Source organism: Camarhynchus parvulus, chromosome 3, assembly GCF_901933205.1.
Source record: "Camarhynchus parvulus chromosome 3, STF_HiC, whole genome shotgun sequence".
Taxonomy (NCBI): Eukaryota; Metazoa; Chordata; class Aves; order Passeriformes; family Thraupidae; genus Camarhynchus; species Camarhynchus parvulus.
In genome coordinates this window covers 41980594-42005277 of record NC_044573.1, presented here as the reverse complement: position 1 = coordinate 42005277, position 24684 = coordinate 41980594, and the positions used below count along the sequence as shown (strand labels likewise).

Sequence of the window (24684 nt, the reverse complement as noted above, 5' to 3'; positions counted from 1 at the left end):
AAAGGACCAACATAGAGACAGTGACTACTTTTCAGAATTTATTGTAAAAAATAGTATTAAACAATAGGAAAAATACCACTCCTTGTTCAATCCACCCCATACTACTTTATGGTAGAAACAATGAAAAAATTTGACAGAAATGTATTTACCATTCCTATCCATATATCCAATGATTCCAGCTACTCAGGACATGCTCATGGGAAAAGTATTGGCAGTATCACAGCATATGGAAGTGGAAATAAAAAACATGCAGTATTTTCAATTGCAGTTGGGAGGCCTATTTCCTGGAGTCTAGAGATCATGTTGTTTTATCTGTTTTCCTTTAGCATTATGTACATTATCAGACTTTCATAACTTCAGACACCAGCATAAAGCCCTGATTTTTTGCCAACAGTGACATACCCCCCTCAAAGATAAATGTGGAAACCAGAATGCCTGCCTTACTTCTGTTTGCAATTTCCTTTCCACAGGAACATGCACATGATATAGTTCCTGCTAACATATATTTAAAGCTTGGCTAGCCCTTTTCCACTTATACCAGTTCAATCCCACTGGAGGTCCTCAGGGCAGCACAAACAATGGAGAACAGACTTCCAGCACTGCAACACATTTGTTCTGACCAAAAACTGCTTGTCCTAACACCAAATTACATACTTTGTATGACAACTTCTTTTGTCCACAAAAAATGTGTCAGATTCTGCATTAAACTGTATTACAAAAAATGTAGAACAATACTTTCCACAATTATTTTCTGTGGATTTCCTAGCTCATCTCAAAACTGTGAAGTACCAGTTTGAGCTCAAACGGAGCCAATTAACAGAGACCCAAAATAACAGGTGACAGTAGTATTTACCTGGTGCAATCAGCTTCATTATCAATTGGCAAAAAGTTGACTTAGTTTCATAGTTTAAAGCACTAATCAGAGAAAACTTGAATTACATGGCACTGTTGAGACCACCCCAGTCTCAAGTCAATGGCTGCACTTATGCACAGGTGCATTGTTGTAGGTGTGACATGAGTAAAGAACCCAAATACTCAAAAAATTATTCAGAAGAAATGTATGGATAATGCTAAATAAGAGTACCTAACCATTTTTTCCATTGCTGTGCTTGATGAAAACTTAGTTTGAGGTAAGTCACACAAATGACAGTCACTGGAGTAGAGTGCAGTGGAAATTGTGGTCATTCTGAAAGAAGATACAATGGAGCAATACAGGAAATTCCATACCAAGAGGCCAAAGTCGAACATTTCTTCTCTTGCACATCATAAAAAGTATTTTTGGTTACAAATTACCACTGCAAACAGCCTTCTCATTGATAAAACTAAAAATGTCTCTACCTAAAAAGCTTTGAGAAGGTCATAACCCTCCAAACCATAACTAGAGAGCTTTCTCTATGTCCTCTTCTCTTCTGAGTAGCAAGAGCTTCCTGATCTTAAGGAAGCCCCTCCTCTTGGTCAATCAATTCCGTTTTGGTGGAGAAGACATCAGCCAACATGTGCTTTGGGATTTCGGATCCCCGTACTTTTAACGTGTAGCAGGCATTCTCTACTTTTGCCAGACTCTGTTTCAAGGTGTAGAGCTTCTTGGAGACTTCGTAAGGTCCGGTGTTGCCAATGAAGGTGAAGCCATCGTAAATCTGGCGCAAGAACTGGCTCAGTTCAAAGGGCGTGTCGATGTCCCCGTTGCCAACGCTGCTGATGCACAGCCGCATCAGCTCTCCCGTCAGATCCGCCACTCCCAGCAGGTAATCCACAGGGGTTACCTTCAGGCTCCACCTATGGGGCTGTTTATCCTGGGAATTGGAGGTCTGGGGACAGAATGGAAGGAAGACCAGCACAGAAAAGTGTGAGAAAGCCATCTGTAATGGTTAAACTACACGCTAACTCATCTAACATAACTGGAAATTTAAAACATTCTGGAAAATTAAATTGCATGGCACTTCCACATGGTCTGATTTCAAAAGTACTAATCTCATTCCAGCATATAAAAAGGTAATTTCTACTTGAGATGTCATTTTTGTTCTAGCAAGTATGATAAACATACCCTAACTCTACCATCTCTATTGGCAAACAGAATTATCACATCTTTGCAACAACGTTTATTTGCAGTTGTTTGGGGTTTTCTCTCATCTGACAGATATCAGCCTGATAGATTTTTTTCCTAGTCAGTCCAAAGTTAGCAAATCAGTCAAAAATAGTCTGCATTATGAAAACAAATAATATAATTTCATAATGGTGTCTTTAATTTCAAAACATATTCACTACAAGTAGCCATCATATTCTCAGATCTGTTTTATATCAACTAAGCTTGTTAAAATAACAAACAAAAATCTTCACGAAGCAAACCCATTACAAAGTTACAAGTTTGCTCCAATATCCAAGTTTCCAATACTTTTTATTGCCAGAATATTGGTAACATGGGAGACAATGCAGGTTTCTTTCTGTTCACTTGTTCCCATAATATGCTGTCTACCCAAATTGACAGATCTGGTCAGAGGCATGCACGCTAGGGTTAACAACTTCATAGCTGGTACCTCTGGTAAAAACAAATTAATTTAAGCTAAAAATCAGGCTTCTCTGCAAATATCTTATCAAGAGAATAAAGAAAGAATGAGAAGTGCTTTACAGCACAATCTCTTCAGCAGAAGCAAACTCAGGAATTCATGTAAAGCAGCATTACTGTACACTGCACCTCAACTGCTCGTGCGCTTCTGTAGATTGCTACCAAATCACTGTTGTCCTCTGTCAGCAACCAAACTGCACCCAGTTTACTGTGTTTGGTGACAGTAGCTTGTCCCTATGAGCCATTTAGGGCAGGCTAGGAGTACAGGCAGGTCAAGAAACAGCAGATATGGCATTAGGGCTAAGGTATGACAGGACACCAGTCTGTCCTCTGAAAGGAATCAGCTCCAGGAGAGTTACAAATGATGCAGCTAAGGCATATGCACAAGGCAAATACAGTGCCTGCAGGGACTAGTTCAATACCAGCAATAAGATTTTAGTCATGGAGTTCATCCTGCCTTGGACTTGTTTGTGTCCTCCAACTTCTGCAACATCACTATACACCAGAAGGTCTTAGAAACGGCCCCAGGCACTAAAAATCCCTCTGCTACATTTGTTAGCTAGCATTTCACTGTCCGATCTTTTGCCATATCAGAAAGAGTTCAGTTTGCTCTGAATAAAAAGGATGTGAAATTTATAAACTTGTATCCCACCGATTTAGTTTACTACATATCAGAATTAAAGGCATGTTTTGAACAAGTGAGTCAAAGCCCACATGTCTATCTAATCCCATTCCACTAACTGGCCTTATTTAATCAGATGCCAAAAATGTGACTAAGCCTTCTTGCTGCATTTCCATCCCAGAAAGATGTTTGTCAATTGAGAAAAGAAAAACTTTTACCATGTTTGTTGTTTCTTCTCTGTCTTCTGTTGTAAATATTAGTTGTTTGTTGATCTCTTCAACGCTGATCAAAGATCGTGTTTTGATAAAATACTGAAATGAAACTGCCTCAACATATTCTTGAAGCCCTGCAAAACAGCAGAAACAAGCTCATGCTTCAAACTTTCCAGCACTGATCCATGCTCACAATTATTTAGTTTTTAAGAAATCTTTTAAGTGAGACTATTTGAAGGTTACCAGCAAAAAGTGAAAATTAACATAATCCAGAAATAACATTGAAGCATAATCTAACATAGCACATTTCTGAAGCATGAAAGTCAGACAAAGCACACAGACAAACATGTTCAAGTTTTTACTCCATCTGCATCTTTCATGCAGAACCTTCTGTAATCTCTATATAAAGCATCATGGTATTCTCAGAAACATACTGGAGATCAGCTTCCCACGATGTTTCCAAGGGCTCATACTCGGATCAGTATAGTTTAATATCTGCATCAATGTCACAGAGAGTGGGATCAAATACACCCTCAGCACATTTGCAGATGACACTGAGCAAAGTGGTGCAGTTGATGCACCTGAAGGATGGGATGCCATCCAGAGGGACTAGGACAAGCTTGAGAAGTTGGGTCCATGGGAATCCCATGCAGTTTAACATGATCAAGTGCAAGGTGCTGCACCTGGGTCAGGGGATCCCCAGTATCAGCACAGGCCGGGGGATGAACAGATGGAGAGCAACCCTACCCAGGAGGACTTGTAGTAGATATTTGTCTAAAACTGAGCTTCCCACTTCTCTATTTTGTGAGAATCAGGCTCCTTAAAATACGCAGGTTTGGTGAAATTCACATTCAAGGCAAAGCATCTGTTATTACAAATCACTCCAGACCAAATAAATAAACAAACTAGACATGACTGTGATGTCCAATAAGAAGACCAACAGGTGATCCTGCTTTGGCAGAAGGGTTGGACTAGGTAATTTCTAGAGGTCCCTTCCAACTCTAACTGTTCTGTGATTCTGTGAATGCATGAATAACTGCTCTGTCCAAAAGAACTTACACTCTAAAATTAAGGTGTGCAGGGGGACAACAGGAGTCGGTGTGTTGGAAAGGGAATAAAAGATGGGATAACAAATCTAAGTTGTACTAGATTTGTACACCATCTACAGCTGCCTGCCACCATTCTCTCTCACTACCTACTTAGCAGATGGCAGTTTTATTATGCATTACTGCGGATGTGATAGCCTGGAGAAAGAGAAAGCTACATAAGTTTTCCCAGAATTGGCCTGGGAAGCCTTAGGGAGCTGGAGATAAACAATGACAGCCAAATATTAAAACAACCTGCAGGTGGTGTTTTTCTAATAATCTGTTTTTCTGTTTTTCTCATAGGATTGTTTAACAAGACACAAATGGGTGTCTTTTTAATTAGCCAATCATGTGAAATGTATTGATTAAATGACCAATCAGGTCCACGTGTAGCAAACTAAGCTATAAAAGAAGAGAGGATGAACTAAATTATGCTTTTGCCACTTTGCCTCCTGATTGGACTATGTGTCATCTCTGACTCAAGAGTGACACGTTACAACAAAAGTGAGATCTAAAAAAAAGTTTGAATGTTCAGACACAGATTTTACAGGTTGTCAGTTTATCTTTATGTGCAGAGAGCAGATTTGGGGGAAGCATGTGAGAAAAGTTCCTAAGCAGAAAGCTGAAGCTGGCACTGCTGGTGGAAAAAAAGGCAGAAACAATGCTGGAACAAACAGCCACGGCAGTACTAAGCTAAAAAAAGTTGCAGAGACAAAGTCAATGCCTGTGTATATCTGACCCATGAACAGAGAATGCCCAAAGAGGACATTAAAGGAACAGGCACATGACAGAGATGGTTCTAGCAGAGCTATTCTGAGCCATTTTAAGGGGATGACTTCACTTCAAGAGACACTAACAGGTATCATGCTGCAAGAAGGCCAGGATTAGACAATAGTTTTGTCAGTGAGAAAATGAGGATGTAACCAAGGGTACCAGTAGTAGAAGCCTGTTTCCATTAAAATAATCTTAATACCCTCAACTGACCTGTACAGTGCCAGGACTTCAGCTTATGGAAGCATGCAGGAAGAAGCAAATTTAGGCTTCACCTGGATCAAAGAAATAGTCTAAATCAAAAAGAAGAGAACATAGATTTGAATAACACATGAGTGTGGAAATACCCCAAAAAAATCAAGGGGTGGGAGGCTTTCCACGTACCCACTACAAAAGCATGATAAGTGACCTGCATTTTTTTTCCTTTTAAATATGTATTTGAGCAGAAGCAACTCACAATGGCAACTCCTTTATAGTACTCTACAGCAGCACTGGGAAAAGCAGAATAAATATGAAGCAACCAAATTCACACTCAACAGTGCTGTTCACAAACCAGAACACAAACACAGAGCTGGCAAGGCCAATTAAACACCATAATTTAATCAAGAGACTTCAGGTAAAGCATTCTGGGCACAAGCAATAGAAAAACACACTAGATAAAAGCTACTCAGGATCTTTTAAGACAAATAACTTCACAGGCTGCAGAGAGGTAGATTTCATCACTCACTCTTTCCCTGACTTACCTTCTGATGTAACAGGACTAGTAATCTATTACGAAATTTTGGCTTTTTCTGTGGATAAGCTATAAGCTACCAGATACAGCAGCACTCAACATGACAACATCTGGGAGAATCTCCCTCTGCTATCTATGGAGAAGACTATCACATATGAAGAATCAACTTGGCATTTTCCACAGCTCTCAGAGAGATCAAATCAGCCCTCAAACTTTTTGGTAAACAGTCTTCTCAATCAGTCAGATCTCCCACTTTCAACTCACTCCACTTTACTATTTCATACATGTTTTGTCCTTTTCCATTGTAAGTGTTTGGCTCTTCTGTTCTTCTATCTTTACATACTTTTTAATGTGGGCATATTTATATGTATGTACACACATAGATCTTTGCTTCCTCCTGCCAGGCCACACTAACTGACATGTTCCAGCCTTGTGCTCCTTCCTTTTGTTTAACACCACCATGTGAATGTTGCACACAGTCTGTTTGCCATTTACTGTCACCTTCTCACAATTAGGGAATCTATCTCCCACTATTTAGTAAGCCTTACAAAACTCAATTAAAGTTACCATCACAAATAGACTGCTAACAAATCCTGTTCATGACTATTTTGCAAAAAATATTAGTATTTTACTTTTTCTTCTTTTTTTTTTGCTTTTAACAAGTCCTTCTGTCAGAAGTAGCTACAATATGGTATTTCAATGAGCCAAGACCTTGAAATAAGGTATTTCCATGTGCAGGTAGAAGGATGTTTAAACATGTTATGTTTTAGCTTAATGGTAGGACATCCGCTATTTTCAGCAAATAATTCCCAAGGTGAAAAACCCCATCCCATTTCACTACACCATCCAACAATACCTTTCCCCTTATGCTCTTGTTTTGGATTTATTCCAAAATTAGCTTATTTATGGATTGAGCTGCCAGTAATAGAATAGTTTTTAAGACTGCCTTTTATGGGTTTGGGTTTTTTTGTAGTACATGGAGAAAAATACCAATTAAAAACACTGTATTATTTTTACTAGCACCTCTTAAAATTACAGATGCAAGGTAAAAAATTAACTGCTTAATTATTTTGATATTTTATTACATTTATTCTGTAGAAATAGCTTATACTAGACAAGTGACAGTGACCCAGTATAGCAGCTCCCTTCTATGTTTTAAAAATTTATTTTGTGTACAAGAACTACAGAGTTACACTGAGATATCTTCTGAGCATGTATGTACAAATATAGATTTTTCTGCCTGAAAATTTTAGCACTTTTTGCCAACTGATATTCACGACCTTTTTCCTTAACTACATATGCAAGATCTGAGAAAGAAGAAAAAGCAGTTACCCTAAGAAACTTAGAAAGAAATTAGGTTTCTTAAATGAAAAAATAATTTAAAAAACATAATTGGAGCACTCAATCCAAGAGTCAAATGAATGCATAAGACAGAGGAAAAGCTAGTTCTATCTAAAGAATGAGTAAATAATTGAAAATACTTAATTGCAGGAGTCATATTAGGGTAAACAGAATCTAATTCCATCTGAGATATGCATGCATCCATGCATGCATCAAAGCTTCCACCCAGAATGACAGATCAAATAAGAAGTGAAAGTTTTCTTCTAAAATTTTGTTTACTTCATTTCCTGCTTTAAATCTCGGTTCAACAGTTACAAAACAGGTTCAAAAGGATTTCATGCTTCTCAGTTGTTAAGGTTAGCAATGCCAGTGCCACCTGCCATCTTCTCAAATAAGCTGCTTCTCTCCATATTTCTTCCCAAACTCATCTTCTTTCATCCTTTGTCCTGTTTCTCTCTATCTTTTTGTTTAGAGAGGAGCCTGTGCTGATGGTGTGGACACAAGCCTGTGCTCTCTCACCCAGCTCCTCCCCTAAGCCATGCAGCAGGAATCACAGGCAACGAGCAGCCACTAGAAAGATGGTAGGAAGATACACCCAGCAAGCTTCTTCCAGGATCGCTGCATGAAGGGTGGGGCACATTATTTTCAGGGCGAGTCATGTGAAACTACCCACTTGCTGATTCATTACAAAACCAAAACAGCACCAACAAGGTTCTATCTTATCCTCATGTTTAGGCTGGCAAGTTACACTGTCATTAAAAAAACCCCAAACAAACACAGAAAAAAAAACTTCCCTTCTTTCTCCTCCCCTCAAAAAAAAAAGAAAGCAACAACAAAAAAATACCCACCACCAAAACACAAAAATCCCTGCCATAATCCAGGAAAAAAAAAGTTATATTCTTCTGGAAAACCCAACCAGAGAAATAATTATACAGAATATGGGGAGCATGGTAAACTTAAAGAACTTGTTTCTAGAAGCATATGGATGAATAAAAGGGAGAAATAAGTGAAATAAGCAAACAAGTAACCATCAATTGAAACAAGTATATACAATAAGTTTAGAAGTATTAATACAAAACCTAAAGCCAGCATCCTAATAAGATGAAACTGGTAATTCACACCTTAATCTACTCCTTTTAAGTTCTCTGCATACTTGCCAATGATTCCTAAGATTCAGAGGTCTTTTTCTTGGCAGAAGGGGTAAAATCTTTAGTAATTAAAGTTAAACTGAGGCTATGAAACAATCAAAGCATTTTGTTGATTGTGAGCATAAAGTCAAAGGTTAATTTTGTAACACATACTGAAAGAGGATAAAGCCAGCATTCACAGACAGGAATGCTCTGGACATCCTGTTGTGAAAATGGCTTAAAAGAGTAATTCCAGTCAGGAATGGATTTTATAAAACAGTACTAACTAATAAATACAAATAAAAGTACTAGAACAAAAGTCTGTATGAGCTTACATATTTGGAAAAACACATGTTTCTATTCACTCAGTAATAATTCAAAAGCTGAGTAGGTTCACTATTATATCAATAATTAAAATAATGTAAATTTCTTCTGTAAAGCCCTGAATGCTTTGTTCATTAGTCAACTGCTACTTGACACACCCACATCTCTTCTAGAGGCATGTGTTGAAGTGATGTATTGCAGATACTGAAGTGTTAATATTGTTTGCACTTTGTTTAAAGTTGAATACACACTTCAGGGGAAAAGGTAACACCATTTCAGGGGAAAAGGCAATATCAAGATTAGTCAATTTTCTCAAAAGCCCCAGAAATAAATATTAGTTCCCTATCAGACAGGTGCCTGTGAGAGTTAAATTATTTCTCCAAACAGGCACAAAAACCCTTCAAAGAACTGGAAAGAATATTTTAACCTCTCACTGCAGAGAGCAGAGAATCGAGCCTTTTTTATACTGTTATTAAAAACACATGGACATATGACAAACAATAGGTCTTTTTGCAGATGAATAATTGTGGGTGAGAAATTCACAAACTTTTGTTTTGCTTCTATTTGGAGACCTAAGGGATGTACAATGCTTACTTTTGTAATCAAGGTTTTTGTTCTGAAGTTTGGGGTTTTACTCCAACTCATGAGCCCCAAATGTAGTAATTAAGGAGAGCACCCAATGTTTTACATGAGACCTTAAAAAAACTATTCCTGTGACAAGTAGTCTTCCTGACCTCTTTGACTACCCCCAATTTCCTTCATAATTAATACAGAGTTTTAAAAGTCATTCAGTCAGTCAGACACTGCTGGCAGCCTTGAGAACAAGTGTTCAAGATACCAAAGAAAGGAAGCTCTGACTCAGCCAGGATGTTCAATGATCAAAGAAGAAAGAGCACCTAACACAACACAGCTTCTGCAGTTCAAAACACAGTGAAAGTTCTTCTAGAGGTGATGTTGTTTCCACGCAAGAGACTCAACTCACAAGCACATCAGAAGAACCAATAGTGGCGATTTGTCCTCAAACACAGATCTGTGAGATAGCACAAAGCTACTCCACCACTTGCCAACCTCTATTTCTCCCCACGTGACTGCAAAACAAAAAACCAAACCATGATGTGCTATCCCCATTGCTTCTTGGAATGGAGTTCCTCTATGATACATTCTCCTGTGTGATTTTATATAAACAAACAAAAAAGCTTCACAGATATTTTTTTAACTTCTCTTATGTTCCAGCTGCACTTGGTTCCTGCAAAGGCTGGAGAGATCTGGGCTGTGAATCACTAATGTCAATAACTGCAGGGTTGAAAAAAATTCCTGAGCCAGAGAACGAGGTCTGCTCCATTTGCCAACTATGAGACTGAATTAAAACACAAACAACATCACTAATTTCAGGCTGTCATGTGAGTTACCGCAGTATTTGTCATTAATAATAGTACAGCAGGACTTTAGGACAGTTAGGTCTTAAGTGAGAAGCAGGAACAGAAAATCTCTGTGATCATGCTGACCCACAGCATGCATCTTTAAAAGACTCTACATAGCTTCTCTTATGGATTTCTGCTGCTCTGAATGGCTCCTGCTGAATTTACATCTCATTCAGGGATGAGCTGATAATCAATTTGCACATAGTGCAGGCCTAGTTTGTTCATGTCAGAATTTGCATTCATGTTTGCAGGTTTGTGTTAATTTTTGTGTATGGACATACAAAACCTGCAGCAGAAAATACAAAGTGAGGCTTTGCAGTCACTGTTTTTTCCTTTTCCTTAGAAGAACTTAGGAAAAAGGCATGAACCAAAAATAATAAAAGGGCGGCGAAATGCAACAAACTGAAGGTATCAAATTTCAAATAGGCAACTTGCAGAATGAAAAAAAAACCAAACCAGTTTGACCAAGTGGGGATATGAGTCAGAGAAACACAGAAAATAACAAAACAGAAAGAAAGAAATTAACAAAACTGTATCTGATAACCATAAGCTTATTCACTGCAAATTCTGTTAATTTTCCAGTATAATCAGGAAACTTTGTTTCCATTTCTGGCATTTTACCCCTCACCTACAACAGCAAGAGATTAATTCTTCAGTCACATCCTGTTCCTGTGTTACTGTATTTTCCCACCATCTTGCATAAACCTGATTGCTTCCTTCATGGTCAGCTTTCCTTTCAAGTTTTAGGTGTATTTAGGTCCCATCCTGGGTGAGACATTTACAATTCTTGATACCTTCTTCCTACAGTACAAAGCTTTTCCTTTCTCTTACCAACTTAAAATTAAATATACCATCTACTTTAATTACAGTTTTTAAGCTTTCTCAAGAAAAAAAAAAAAAAAAGGTGTTCTACTTATACTGTTCCTGATCTGCAGAACAGTACATTGATATTATATCCTTGATATTGTGCACCTTGATATTATTCCAGAAATACACGTGCGCTTACAAAGGTAGAACAATCTGAGCATGTTATTTCCATATTTTGAGTTAAAAGGCTAAGAAAAACCACTAAAACAAGCCAAGTAAACACAGAAGTCATCACACAGATAGTTCCTTTAGTTTGCATTCTAATTAAAATCCTTCATACAATACCCAAAAGGATGTTGTTACTTAAATCATCAGTAATCTAAAGCTGGCCTGCTTGGACAGACCCCACTCCTCTCCATAGCATTTCTTACAGCATCCTGTCTGGTGGTCCAATATCCTGCAGCTAGAAAGTGGCATCCTAGTGCAACTGAAGTATTTCCTTTCATCTACACAGATTTAACTGGCCTGGTCCAATCGAGCAGTGCAGTTTGTTGCTGTATCTTACATGCCTAAAGTGACTCTAAATGGCATAAGGCAGGAGACAGAAATAAGCTCCATTATATCAATCTGTCAGAATACAAATAGTGCCTGCACAAGATAAATGATGTGTTAGACTGCGTCAGTGCTGAACTTTTACACAGAATTTCCTGCATCATCATCAGCAGAAGCAGTCACAGAGCAATAGTTTTGACAAGGTGCTGACATTTTACAGCCCCATCATCTAATCCTATTGAGAGCAAGTGCAGACAAGATAAACAGCTAATGAGCTTCCCTGTGCACAGCACTCCACTTGCCACTGCTGCAAGCACAGGCACACAGCAAAGGTCAGCCAGCAGCGCTCCACCTGCATCTACCATCATCACCCCACTTAAGAAACTCCAGAAGAATTATGGGCTCCCCATTCAATATTTTGTCTTAAGGGGCAAAAAACTGAGTAAAGTCCTCAAATAGCTAGAGATTTCATTTAACACAGTCATGTTGAAAAGGTACTCCATTCAATCCCCACAGAGCCAACTTACTGAGCAGTCCTTAATTTTCCCTCTGCAGCACACAAGTTCTGCATTTATGCAGAGAAGATTCAGCACATGCTTTGAATAATTACATACATCCTAACATAGAATCATAGAATTTTTCAGGTTGGAAAAGACTTCTAGGATCAACTGAATCCAACCACTAACCCAACACTGCCAAGTCCACCACTAAACCATGTCTCTAAGCACCACATCTACATGTCTTTTAAATACCTCCAGGGATGGTGACTCCATCACTCTCCTGGGCAGCCTGTTCCAATGCTTGACAACCCTTCCCATGATTAAATTTTTCTTAATATACTATATAAACCTCCTCTAGAGTGACTTGAGGCCATTTCCTCATGTCCCATTTCTTGTTACATTGGAGAAGAGAGCACCCCCCCACCTGGTTACACTCTCCTTTCAGGCAGCTGTAAAATGCAATGAGATTCTTCCTGATTCTTCTCCAGGCTAAATCTTCAACTCCATCAGCCACCCCTTAGCAGATCTGTGCTCCAAACCCTTCACTTGTTCCATTGCCCTTCTCTGGACATGTTCCAGAACCTCAGCGTTCAAAGTTCTAGTCATGGGTCCAAAACTGGACACAGAACTTGAGGCGCAGCCAGTGCTGAATACAGGGGACAATCGCTGCTCTAGTCTGGCTGGCCACACTGTTGGTGATAGAGGCCAGGATGCCACCGGCTTTCCTGGTCACCTGGGCATGTACTGAAGGATCATGCTCAGCTGCTGTAGACCAGAAACCCCAGGTCCTTTTCTAGCGGGCAGTCTTCCAGTTTCTCTTCCCCCAGCCTGCAGCACTGCATGGGGTTGGTGTAGCCAAAGTATAGGACCCTACACATGCTGCAGAGCATTTCTTTCTTGTATCGTGAAGTTCTGTACACATCTTTTCTGTATACTGTTGATATTTCCCTCAGTAGTTAAGAGTTAAATATATATATAAAAATACTTAAACATGTATGTATATACAAATTAAAAAAATTTCTTCCTTTCATTCATAAATCCATACAATCTTTTCAGTCCTTTTCTTGCATAGTGTCTCTCAACAATTTTAAAGAAAGAGTACATATTTCCTCACAGGATATATAAGGTATACACTGCAAAGTGGGCCAAAGGAGCAGGAATGCTATATTACAAATAGTAAAGCTTTAAAAATATCAACAAAGCAGAACATTCTAACATAACAAATGAAGAGCTCCGCATTAAAAAAAGACTTCATTATTTCAGTATCTCTTTGTTTGCTTGTTTAATCATCCCCTGGGACAATCTGTACTGTTAAGAAACGTGTAGAAAACAGTCATCAGTTTTTGTTGTTGTTCAATTAGTGCTATACTCAGTGTTTGAGCTCATGCAAGTGTCCTTTGGGGAAACGTCCTGCGTGCCATTAGCACTATTCTTAATGAGGGAAAGCACGAAACTCCTTTAGTGCTCTGCCAGAATTGTTTTATCTTCGAGTCAAAAGAACAACTGCTTGGAGTAACCCCAAAAAAAGCATTTAACAATTACAAGTGGCAAACAATATTCCCAAGCATAATACTCATAGCATTCCTCTATTTATAGGCTAACAGTTATTATACTGAATAAAATATGTATTAGGCAGCTTTATTATGCAGACAATCATGATTCCCCAGTTAAGGCTGCTACAGCGGTTTCCATTATAAGCTCAATTTTGAACCCTTTTACTCCTTCTGTGAGAGGTAGGGTGGGGAACAGGAGGATGTTTCATGTTTGGTTTCAAGACAAAGGAGAATATTTTTAGGAAGTTTGAGGTTAATTAGACATGCTGCTTTTGAGATATGGGACATAAGCATTTCTTTATTATTTTTAGAAGAAAAAAACAGTTTAATGGCAATGTTTTTGTTCATAAAAAGCTTTTTAACTAGTTCTCCAGAATTTCTTTAAAATACAAAATCAGAGTTGAAAACTAGGTTAAAGGAAGGTCAAGATTTACCGCCTAAGGAAATATATAAAGACAAAGACCTAGCACTTTTCTTAGTTACTTTTATTTTCAAAAAGACATGCAAGATTTTTCCATTGAAGAAAAGCAAAGGAACAATTTAAGAACACTAGACTTAAAACCAAAACTAAAAGCAACATTCTTAACTCTAATCACTTTTCACCTCCCAATTACAGTTCTTCATAAACAGTGGTGGGCGGGTAGAATAAAGCATTCCCTCTCCCAGTTGCTCTTCATCCAACTGTCCCTTCATTCTTCCTGCTTCTAGGTTTTCTATCTCAGCTTCATAATCCTGACATCAAGCATCTTCCCATCTCTACACCTCCTTGAAGTCAGTTTCAGCACAACCAAGATCTACATGTCTTGAAGCCTGCATATTCCCTTTTTTGCCATCCCAATGACTAACTGGAGAGCAGAGGATTTAACAAAGGTAAGAGTAAAGGTCTGGCTGAAAGTTAGCATTTTATACTTGTTATGCACACAAGCTCATTTACACAATGCCTAAAAGCAATCCCTGTCTTCCCAGTGACACACAGGTATATTCTAACACTCCCTTATTACACATGCACTATGGGCAACAGCTGGCACAAACTTTCCTTGCAGAGAAGCATATGTAGAAGAGCTAAGGCAACTTATTTCAGTTGGATTTTATAAACAGTCTTCTTAATGAGGCACAGATACCTAATTACAGAAACAACAGGAAGATCTCGGGGCCAAGTGTTATACAACTGATTGGAGTGCACAGATTCACCATTTACCTCACCTAAAGAGAGGGAAAAAGTGAAAGTACAGCTATTTCCAGTTCTAACTTCAGAAATGCATTGGGAAGCTGTGTATTTCTACCCTTTAGTTCTGTCCAAAAAAACTGCGAAGTTCAGGTATTTGAGAGATTCCACACCTGACTGCTGGAAAGATAGACAGCCGAGTCTACTTCTTCTCTCCCTTATTTAGCACACTAATACCTTCTTGCCTTCCCTTCTTTTTATCTTGAGAGGTCAGTAAGATTCATTCTCTTAAGTTTCCTTAAGACTGTAGTAAGAAAAGTCTTTAATTCTATGACAATCTCACCCCAAGTCCCATGTAAGCACTACGTGCTACCATACATGCAACATACATGTGCGCAGTTCTGGGTGTCACTATTTAAAAAGGGTGTGAAGGTCCCTGAAGGCATCCAGAGGACAGCAACAAAGCTGGTGAAATCGTGGGAAGGAATGTCCTATAAGGAGCAGTTAAGGATTTTGGGCTTGTGTAGTTTGGAAAGGACAAGGCTGAGGAGCAACTTCATTGCTCCCTACAGGTTCCTGAGGAGAGGAAGTGGAGAAGGTGCTGCTGGTCTCCTGTCCCATCCAGTGACAGGATATGTGGGAATGGCTCTAAGCTGCACCAGGCAGGAGTATTCCTTTTGAAAAGGTGTCAAACACAGGAATAGGCTTCCTAGAGAGGTGGTTGACGCCCCAAGCCTGTCAGTGTTTAAAGGAAGTATTTGGACAATGCTTTTAACAACTTTTTTTGACTTTTGGTCAGCCCTGAAGTGGTCAGGCAGTGGTACTGGATGATCATTGTAGGTTCTTTCCATCTGAATTTGCCTATTCTGTTCTAAAAGTTTTGCAGCTGTGGTGGCATTGAGTCATCATACACATGCATCAGGTCTCTAACTTCCTCTGCTAACTACTTCTACTACTAACCTCCCCTAGAGTAACTCATCCCGCTCTAAAATGGACAAATACATCTTAGTCATTTTAAGAGGCTGAGATTTACAACACCAGAAAAAAACTATTAAAAATTCTGAATTACTCCTGACGGAATACTTGCAGTTGTTTTCTAAACAGTTTATTCAGGTCTATTCTGGTATTAATGAGTACCTTTATGCAAGTCAGAAATAAATTATGCAGGAAAATCAGTGTAGGTGACAGTGTGTATTTACCAAATACACAAAGCAAAGCTGAACAGTACTTTTTTTTTCATTAACTTCTTTATTTCCAGATTGCTGTGGCTAGCTTAAGTTTAGGTTTCTTTCATGTAAAAAAGAAATTTAACTTTTGATTTCTGAAAAGACTTTTTTTTTAAGAAACAAAACCAGTATTTTTTTTTACTAAGAGGAGAGACTCCGGATATAGAAAAATAGCATCAGGTTTGTTTACTTGTTTTATAAGAACATGGGTACACACAGAAGTTATTGTGCAGTAACTTTCCATATGTCTGCCATGTAGGAATACTCTTTTATGTGTGAGATGAGTGAATCAAATTCCAGGCCAACTGCTCCTCAGTAGAACTAGAGGCAGGTAAGCCTCTCTGAATTTACTGCCACAAAGACACATATCAAACAAACCAGAGTCAGTTCAGGTGAGGCAGCTAATGCAGAGTAAGTGGTTACCCTGTGAGAAACTGACTCACATGGCATGGCTGATGGCCTGCACCACGCAGTCTCACAAAGATCCATGAGGCAGCAGAGCTCAAACACTGCTGTTCTATATACAGCATTATATGACTCACACAGGACTACAAACTTCAGGGGTTATTCAAACAAACTTTACAGGTCACAATGAAGCTTTCAAAAAAAACCTGAAACGCAAGGATTCTCAGCTTTTATAAGCAGTACTTAAAATGAAAATCAAAAGACATTTTTAATGTGTTAAGATACTCATAATACACTTTGAATAGTATTGTTCACAGTTTAAGTTCATCTGTAGTGTCAGCATTTTGAATTATCTCTTTGCATTGTGTCACTACAGTACCTGGTTATAAATAGCAGCAAGACACATACAGATTAAATGTCCCTAAGAAAATTTGAGCAACCCAATGCATCACAGGTAAGAGGACTGTGGAATTAATCAGAGCTATTGAAGACTATCAGGGCAGGCTCCTTCCTATTCCAAATTGCTAAACTGAGACTCAAGACCTGTGTCACTCTTACACCAAAGTTTGTGTAAGACATGAGTACACGTTACCTTAACCATTGTTTGTCTTGTAAATTACAGACATGTATTTGCTGCTGGTTAATCAAATCAATCTTATGGACATTTTAAAACAATTAAATAATTCAGGGCAAATCTTCAGCTCTCATCAGCTGAAGAAGTTTTGCTAAACAAGGAAAGATACACATAATTCCAAATTGTTTAAAATGAGGTTGATAAACACAAGACACTTTTATACCATGACTAAGATGTCAAAGAAACAGTTACATATTTTACTCATGTGTTGCCACAACCAAGGCATACCAATTTTAGGTAATATTCAGATTGCCAGCAAGGAGTCAGCAAAGAAATATGGTTTGGCAGCAAGAGTCATGAACAAACTGAGATTTAATATCTCAAGAATGTTAATAAAGACTGCTGTTTACAGAGAGGAGCAGAAAAAGATGCAACGGAAACACACAAACTAGTTTAATGCTTGTAACAGAGAGGCAGAAGCACATTTTGAGCCTAGAAGAAAGAAAATGCTAAGAGCCTAGAAGAAAGAAAATGCTAAAATTTAAATTTATTCACTTTATCAACTCAAAATCACTTTATCACTCAAAATGGATTATTTCACAAGACAGTTGCTCCCACATTCCTCTTTGAAATTGCAACCCTTCAGGAGGGGCAAATGAGCGTGCTACATATATTCCTCTCAGTCAGAGAACAACAGCCAGAACATTTGTGAGAAATACTCCCAAATTCAGTTTAGAGCAGGGTCCAAATTGTTCCAGTTGTAGACTCCCATTTACATCTTCCTTTAAACTGCAATGAAACTGGAGAACAACAGCTTCTCTAATACCAGAGCTAACTTTGCTAGTAACAAAGATTAACCTGAGTCCTGATTTATAACCACAGAAATGTAACAAATTCAGACCTGCAGTATGAAGAGGAAGTATTGTTACACAAAGACAAAATAAGCTTAGTTCAAAACTGCACACCTTTCCTCATTTTAAATTATTTACCTGGAGATATAGCTCTGTGGAACTGATACATGTCTTCTCCAATCAGTTCTTGTGCAACCTGCTTGATCTTCTGTCGGACAGCATCTAGCTTGACTTCAGATTCACTTAGTATTTCTTCCCCACTGGGAGCACTGCAATCATAAAACAGAAACTGAAAGAGCAGTTTCCAGCATGAACAAACAGTTAAAAAAACATTACTTTTTTTCTTTTACTAATCAATACATTTTTACTGGCTTCAAGAAAAAGCAAAACTGATACTAGAATGAGAAACAGTTTAACTTTCACAGATACCTACTGCAGATATTGAAATTCTGTAGATTCTTACCAAGAAAATAATCAACCAGTCAGGGTTCCGGTAGCATGACGCTTGTTCCAGACTACGGTCATGATTATTGTTTAAGTAAGAAAAAGGAGAAATACAAAGGCTTCAAAAATATTCCAGGAAACTAGCAGTATTTACAGAAGTCCTTCAACTTGTTAAAAAAAAATAATATTTTGCAATACTTGACAGTATTGCAAAATACAATACATTATGTACTTCTACATGTGATTTTTTTTTTAAGGAAGTAGTTATGGATTGTGCTGTTCAGAAACTGAAATATCTGATTCACAACCATAACATATACTTAGTTTATCTAATTTCCTTTAAACTTTCTCCTCCCTTGAGCCCAAATAATCCACATGGTATATTAGTTTACAGTCTCTTTAAGAAACTACTGATTAATTAGTCTGGAGAAAACATTTAAAAGCAAACAGTAAAATTTACTGAAATTAAAGCCACAATAATTGCGAAAAGCAATGAAGAAGGAAATACAAAATACAGCATGGAAAATTTCCACTCTCACAAAACCAAGAATGCCTTATAAAACAGGAATCTAAATTCAGAGTAATGAGGAGTTTTTGTTGTTCTTCCCTCCACAAGTTCCCAGCTACCTAGCCCCTGCAGTGGGAGTAGTTATTTACAGTCAAGGCTGTAGAGGTTACTGGAACTATCACAGTACCTCTCTGCAGAAGAAAACCAGGTTAAAGAGCAGGCAACTTCATAATCTCCATTCATAACTGCAACTACAAATAGTTACTACTTCAACATAAATACATTGATAGGTAACAAAATGCAAATTAAGATAAATGAAATTACAAAGAAAAGTAACAGGGAGATCTGTTCTAACACCCAAGACCAGTGTTTGTCACGTACAGCAAACACTTTATACAGCAGGCTATGCAAAGCTTCAAATTTTCCTGTTGCTCTTCTAGTTTGTCTCTGGCTTCCAAAGATTGCTTGAAGGCTTATGAGAACACAAAACATATGGAAGCTCAAAACTTCACACAGAAGCCTATCCAGCAGTAGCATTTACATAAACAGACCCCAGGTCACCTCCTATTTGCATTGATAACCTCGGGTGGGGGTGAAACAACCAAAATGGTGGTGGAACTGCCTGGGCAAGTAACCTGAAGGAAGGGTGCATAACTCCTCTCTCACAGCTTGCTGAAAGCTAGGAAGGCTCTCATCTGCTGCTCACTCTACTGCTTTACACTGGTTTAGTAAACCAATAAAACCGACTCAGAAACCTGAAACAGCATCTTTTAACTCTCTAACTGGAGTATGCATTCATTAGCTCGCATCCACCTTAAAGGATGTTTATGGGAAGTTAATTAAACTCCTCTCAACAGAACACTGCAGCCATCACTGACTGGAGGTTTCTATGAACATTTTCACCCTCAATGTGACTCACCTGGTGAACCTGTGGAGCAGAAATATCGTTCTTTTGCTTTCGATCGTTATATCCCGACTGAGCTTCACGAGCCGCTCGTATTTATCGTGCCTGGTGTCAAGCTCCAGCTGGAATGCTGCAGAGTCAATCATTACAGCAAAACTCAATTGTCACACAAACACAGTGCAGGGGAAGAGAAAAGCACCTGTGCTGCACTAACTCCTGACAGACTCCACCAGCCTTGCCCCTGGGCAACTTTCCCCAAGGTGGGCTGTCCCTCCAGACACCATCACTGCCTGTCACCTGCCAGCTGCAAAATTCATCATTAACACTACCTTTGTTTAATAAATCAGGTTAAGTAAATATCAACCCTGATGATGCCTTAAAGCAGCCTAAGCAATTTTTAAGGGAAAATATTTGGTTTTGCTAATAAAATCTATTCCACAATACTGCTGTTCTGGAAACAGACTGAAAATTTCACCCCAATTCAGCAAGACAAATAAAAAAATAAAACCCTACAATCATTTGTTAATAAGATTCACCAGTGCCTAAACCAATCAAATAGAAAGCATCTGGCTAAGGCACATATACTGTTCAAAATGCACCATTTAGTTATAAGGAATGTTGCATTTCACATGCCAGCTAGACTTGGCCAAAAGTTGAGTATTTTAATATCCCTAAGGACTATAAGTAAAGAAAAGTGAGATCGATTACTAAAAATAAGATTTCTGACTTGCTGACTTTAGTTCTCTCTAACTACAACAAATCCAGAGAAGAGAGGGAGCATATCTGGTTTTGACAGTCAAACATTATGAATGTTTACAAAGAGTGGATCTTTGAAAAACTTTGAAGAAACCATGTCCCTTAAATTCTTTCTGAAATGAACCAAACACAGATGAATGGATCTCAGGAGAAGGGAGGGAAACAACTGTTTTGAAGTGGAAGTAGTACCAACTTTTGACAAACTGATATTCACAACAGTGAAAAATTAAAGTTGAAAGTACAGTTGCTCTACTCAACTCAAGAGCAAGTGTGTCTACAATACTCAATATAAATGATAGAGTGGTTTGGTTGAAAGAAGCCTTAAAGATCACCTAGTCCAAATGGACACTTTCCACTAGATCAGGTTGCTCAAAGCCCCCTCCAACCTGGCCTTGAACACTTCCAGAGATGGGGCAGCCACAGCTTCTCTAGGCGAAGTTCAGGGGTCATGGTTAATCATCTGCCAAGCTGATTTACACAGAAAAATATAAACACCCATTTTTTAAAAAGCCAGGAAGTTATATGACATTGAAGTACACATTAACCATCTAAAGCAGCCAGCCAGCTCATATTTTACCCTTCTTAGCTTCATAAGAAATATGTGGCATGGGGAAAATTTTACAACAAGAATTAAACTATTTCCCATCTCAAATCTCCTTCCTTCTTCAGTCAAGGCTTCTCATTTCTAAATGTCAGCTTTGGTTTGTTAGGGTTGTCTAATGAGAAATTTAAATTTACTAGAGTTTAAATCAGGTTTGGTGAAAAATCCTATAAAAACAATTTAGCTGAAGGGAAGTTTACACCTGCCTTTTTAAAGAACTTCAAATATATGTTAATATTTCAAAGGCATTCAAAGTGAAAAAAGTGACTACATGAAGGTCTATATTAGTTAGTTGAAGTCTTTTTTTAAAAAATGCAGGTATAAACAACTACCAACTCTTCAAATAATGCATCAGGATTTACATTTCAGTAGCTTAGTCATTTGTGAATCACAGCCAAGGTCAGAGCCTCCTCAGTTTCCCAAAGGTCACCGTCTCCTCCTATTGTCCCTGTGGCTCAGACTTTGTATTACATCTCTGCAGATCCTACAGTTTTCTGTCACCAAAGGGCCCAGTCACCTTTTGCCTGGCTGAACACTCGTGCAATTTGTGCAATTTGCTCAGCATCAAGTTAGCACAAGTAAGGAGGGCAGAGGGAACAGCAGGTGGGATGGAAACAGGAGCAAGTCATGAACCAGGCAGAGCTATGCAAAACCCCACTCCCAGGACTTCACTGCACAAAATGCAGAACACTAAGCTCTAAAGGTATGGAGTATGAGTCAAATTAGTTTCAAGTTTCTCCCTCTGGAGAGAGTTGGTTTATTTCACTAATAACTTCCTACCAATTTCTACACCACATTTTTAAAGTCTAGTTTTCTGAATGCTTACTTACATTTAAAAGACTTCATCAAAGCTGAAGGTGGATTAACATTCTCTTTTTCTTCTCTTCTTTGACCATGTGGAAAATTATCATGCTTTCGTTTTCTGAACCCACCTGATCCTATTAAATAGTAGACACACAAAAAAAAAATTAAAATAGTTTTGCCAGAGCATAAGGAGCACCAGAGTGCTGTCTTCAGAGCATTCCTGACAGCAATCATATTCTACAGGACAGAATAAGGTAACTGGATGAACCTTATTATCAACTGATGCCAGCTTCACAATATCATGTTACTCCTTCTACCACATTGCTAGTGAAAATTAGAAAAAATAAAATCCATTTCAATGGATGAGCATGGCAGGAACCTAATCCTTTTTTTTTTGTAAGGTCTTTGGGTCTTCACACCCTTTTATGTTTTCTTGCTGTAAGCAAATGGCTGCATGGAAATCTGTGATTTATGTCATGGGTATTCTCTAATGCAAATAAGAAGTAAGGCACAATTTAAGCAGACTACCCCTATTCAGGTATATAGGTTTAGCTCCTGCAATGTAGCTTCTTAGGCCCTTACACTCTGCCCATTAATCAGTTTCTTCTCTGAATGTAGCTGCTCACTTCAGCCGCTTCGTGTGCCTTTTCCTTAAGCCTCCTTTTCAGATCCACATCCAGAACTCATCACTTCTGGACTATGTTTTACTCCCAATTAACACCTTGCATTCTTTCTTCCTTTTATCCTTCCTTCACCTTGGACTAACTCATTGTGTCACTCACGTGTCAACCATTCCTCTCTCTCCTTCCTTTTGGTAACAGCTGGACACTGTTCCTCCTTTCCAGAGCCAAAAATCTGGCAAACTACAATACAGGCATACCTTTTGAACACGTGGAGTTCTCCCAATTTCCTTAAAAGAAGAACCAAGAGAACACTAGATTTTAAAATGTTTCCGCTTAATTGTTTATTATCCCAAGCCAAAACAAGAAGTGGGCGTAGCTACTTTCTTAAAGGGGAAAGTGAAAATAATTTTTTCTATTCTGTTGGACATGAGTTCAGGGGTTTGTTTTTCCTATAGCAATTGAAAACATTAAATGCATCCCCTGAAAGAGTGCTGAAGGGAGGTCTGTATGATTCTCAGTGGTGCCAGAACAAGAGGCAACAGGCAGATACCGATGCAGAGGAAGATCAGTCTTCCTGACTATGAGGGAGAACTTAACTGAGCAGGTGACCAGGCACTGGAGCAGATTGTCCTGAGAGGTTGTGGAGTCTCCCCCACTGGAAATGTTCAAGAATCATCTGGACCCAATCCTGTGCCACGTGCAACTAGGATGGCCCTGCCTGACCAGGGAGGCTGGACCAGATGACCCCGTGTGGTCCCTTCCAACCTGACCCATTCTGTGACTGATTCTGTGACTGACAGGCTAAACCAACACACAAGCAGCAGAGCAAGCTGGGAAAAATATGTATTTCACCCCTATATTATGCTATATACATAATATTTTATACAGATATATATATATACATATAGACACACGCGCACACACTATAGTGAACAGTTAGCACAAGTGCTTTACAGGCCTCACACACTCAGCTTCCCTCTGCGGCACCTGCTCTTCCACCCCCAGGGATACAGACAGACCCCTCTAGCTTAGGGGTTCTCTGGCGCACCCGCGCAGCCCCGGCGGGAAGGCCGGGCACGCACGAAGGAAAGGCCGGTGACTCCCGGAAGGAGCGGCCTCTCCCTGTGCGAGTTTCAGGGCACAGGGCACCGCTGGGCACGGCACAGGCCCCGCAACCCCGTCTCCTTCGAGCCGCGGGGCCTCCCACTGCTTCCGCCGGCTCCAGCTCCTCACGCCGCGGTCTCCTGAGGGTGAGGTGGGGAGGGAAGGGAAAGGGACATCACCTTCCTTGCCGCTCATCACGGTGCCGCCGCCGCCGCGCCGCGTCCCCCCGGCAACCCGCAGCCGCCCCGCGCGCCGCCAGGACCCTGCCGCGCCGCCCGCCACCCCCGCCCTGCCAGCGCCATGGACGGGCGTCCCGCAGGTGCCTGACGGCGAAACGCCGCATAGGCAGCAGGAGCCCGGCCCGCCGCCCGCGGCGCGGGAGGCGCGGTGCGGAGCGGTGGCGGCGCGGAGCGTGATCCGGACGTTGCTGCCCGCGAAGTCGGGGCAGCGCTGAGGCCGGGCCGTGCCTCCGAGAAGGCGACTCCGTGGGCAGCTAGTGTGCGACCCCGTCGTAGGGCCTCAGCGCCCGCAGCATGACGGGACATGTAGTGCCGGGCGGGGCGGCGGCGCGGTCGGAGTGCAGCCGTGGAGCTCCGGGGTTGTGTGCCCGCCGTCCCGCTGGTGGCCGGCGTGTCCCGCCACCGGGGCAACGGTGGTCCACGGCTTGGACCCGCAGAAATCCAGCGACATTCGTCAGCCCAGGCCCGCAGAAAGCGGCTGTCATGTCGCCCTCCCCTCACCCCCCGACTGACTCCTTACTGCCCCTTTCATCCCCGGCACATCGGGACTACGGTGCTTCCACGGAATCACAGAATCACTTGGGTTAAAAAGGACCTCTGACATCATCGAGTCCAACCTATGGCTGGACACCACCGCCACGTGAACCAGACCATGGCACTGAGTGCCACGTCTAGGGACACGTAAAACACTGAAGCACTTCCAGGGATGGTGACTCCACCACCTTCCCGGGGAGCCCATCCCAATGTCCAACTGTGACATTCTTTCTGTGAAGAAATTCCTCCTCACGTCCAACCTAACCCTTCCCTGGCACAGCTTGAGACTGTGTCTTCTGCTTACTGCCTGTCCACTCCTGTGTGCTTAGTGGCCC

General features: G+C 40.1%; 1 protein-coding gene across 1 annotated transcript; it reads right to left on the bottom strand.

The window, feature by feature from the left end:
* Positions 1-82: 82 nt before the first annotated feature.
* On the bottom strand, positions 83-23828 carry TSNAX (translin associated factor X). The gene is made up of 6 exons (XM_030946163.1): positions 23756-23828; positions 21876-21983; positions 19704-19818; positions 17971-18101; positions 3404-3531; positions 83-1808 (listed from the first exon to the last, which is right to left on the bottom strand). The coding sequence occupies exons 1-6, from the start codon at positions 23769-23771 to the stop codon at positions 1434-1436; spliced, it is 873 nt and encodes a 290-aa protein (XP_030802023.1). The 5' UTR covers positions 23772-23828; the 3' UTR covers positions 83-1433.
* Between the last annotated feature and the right edge of the window lie 856 nt (positions 23829-24684).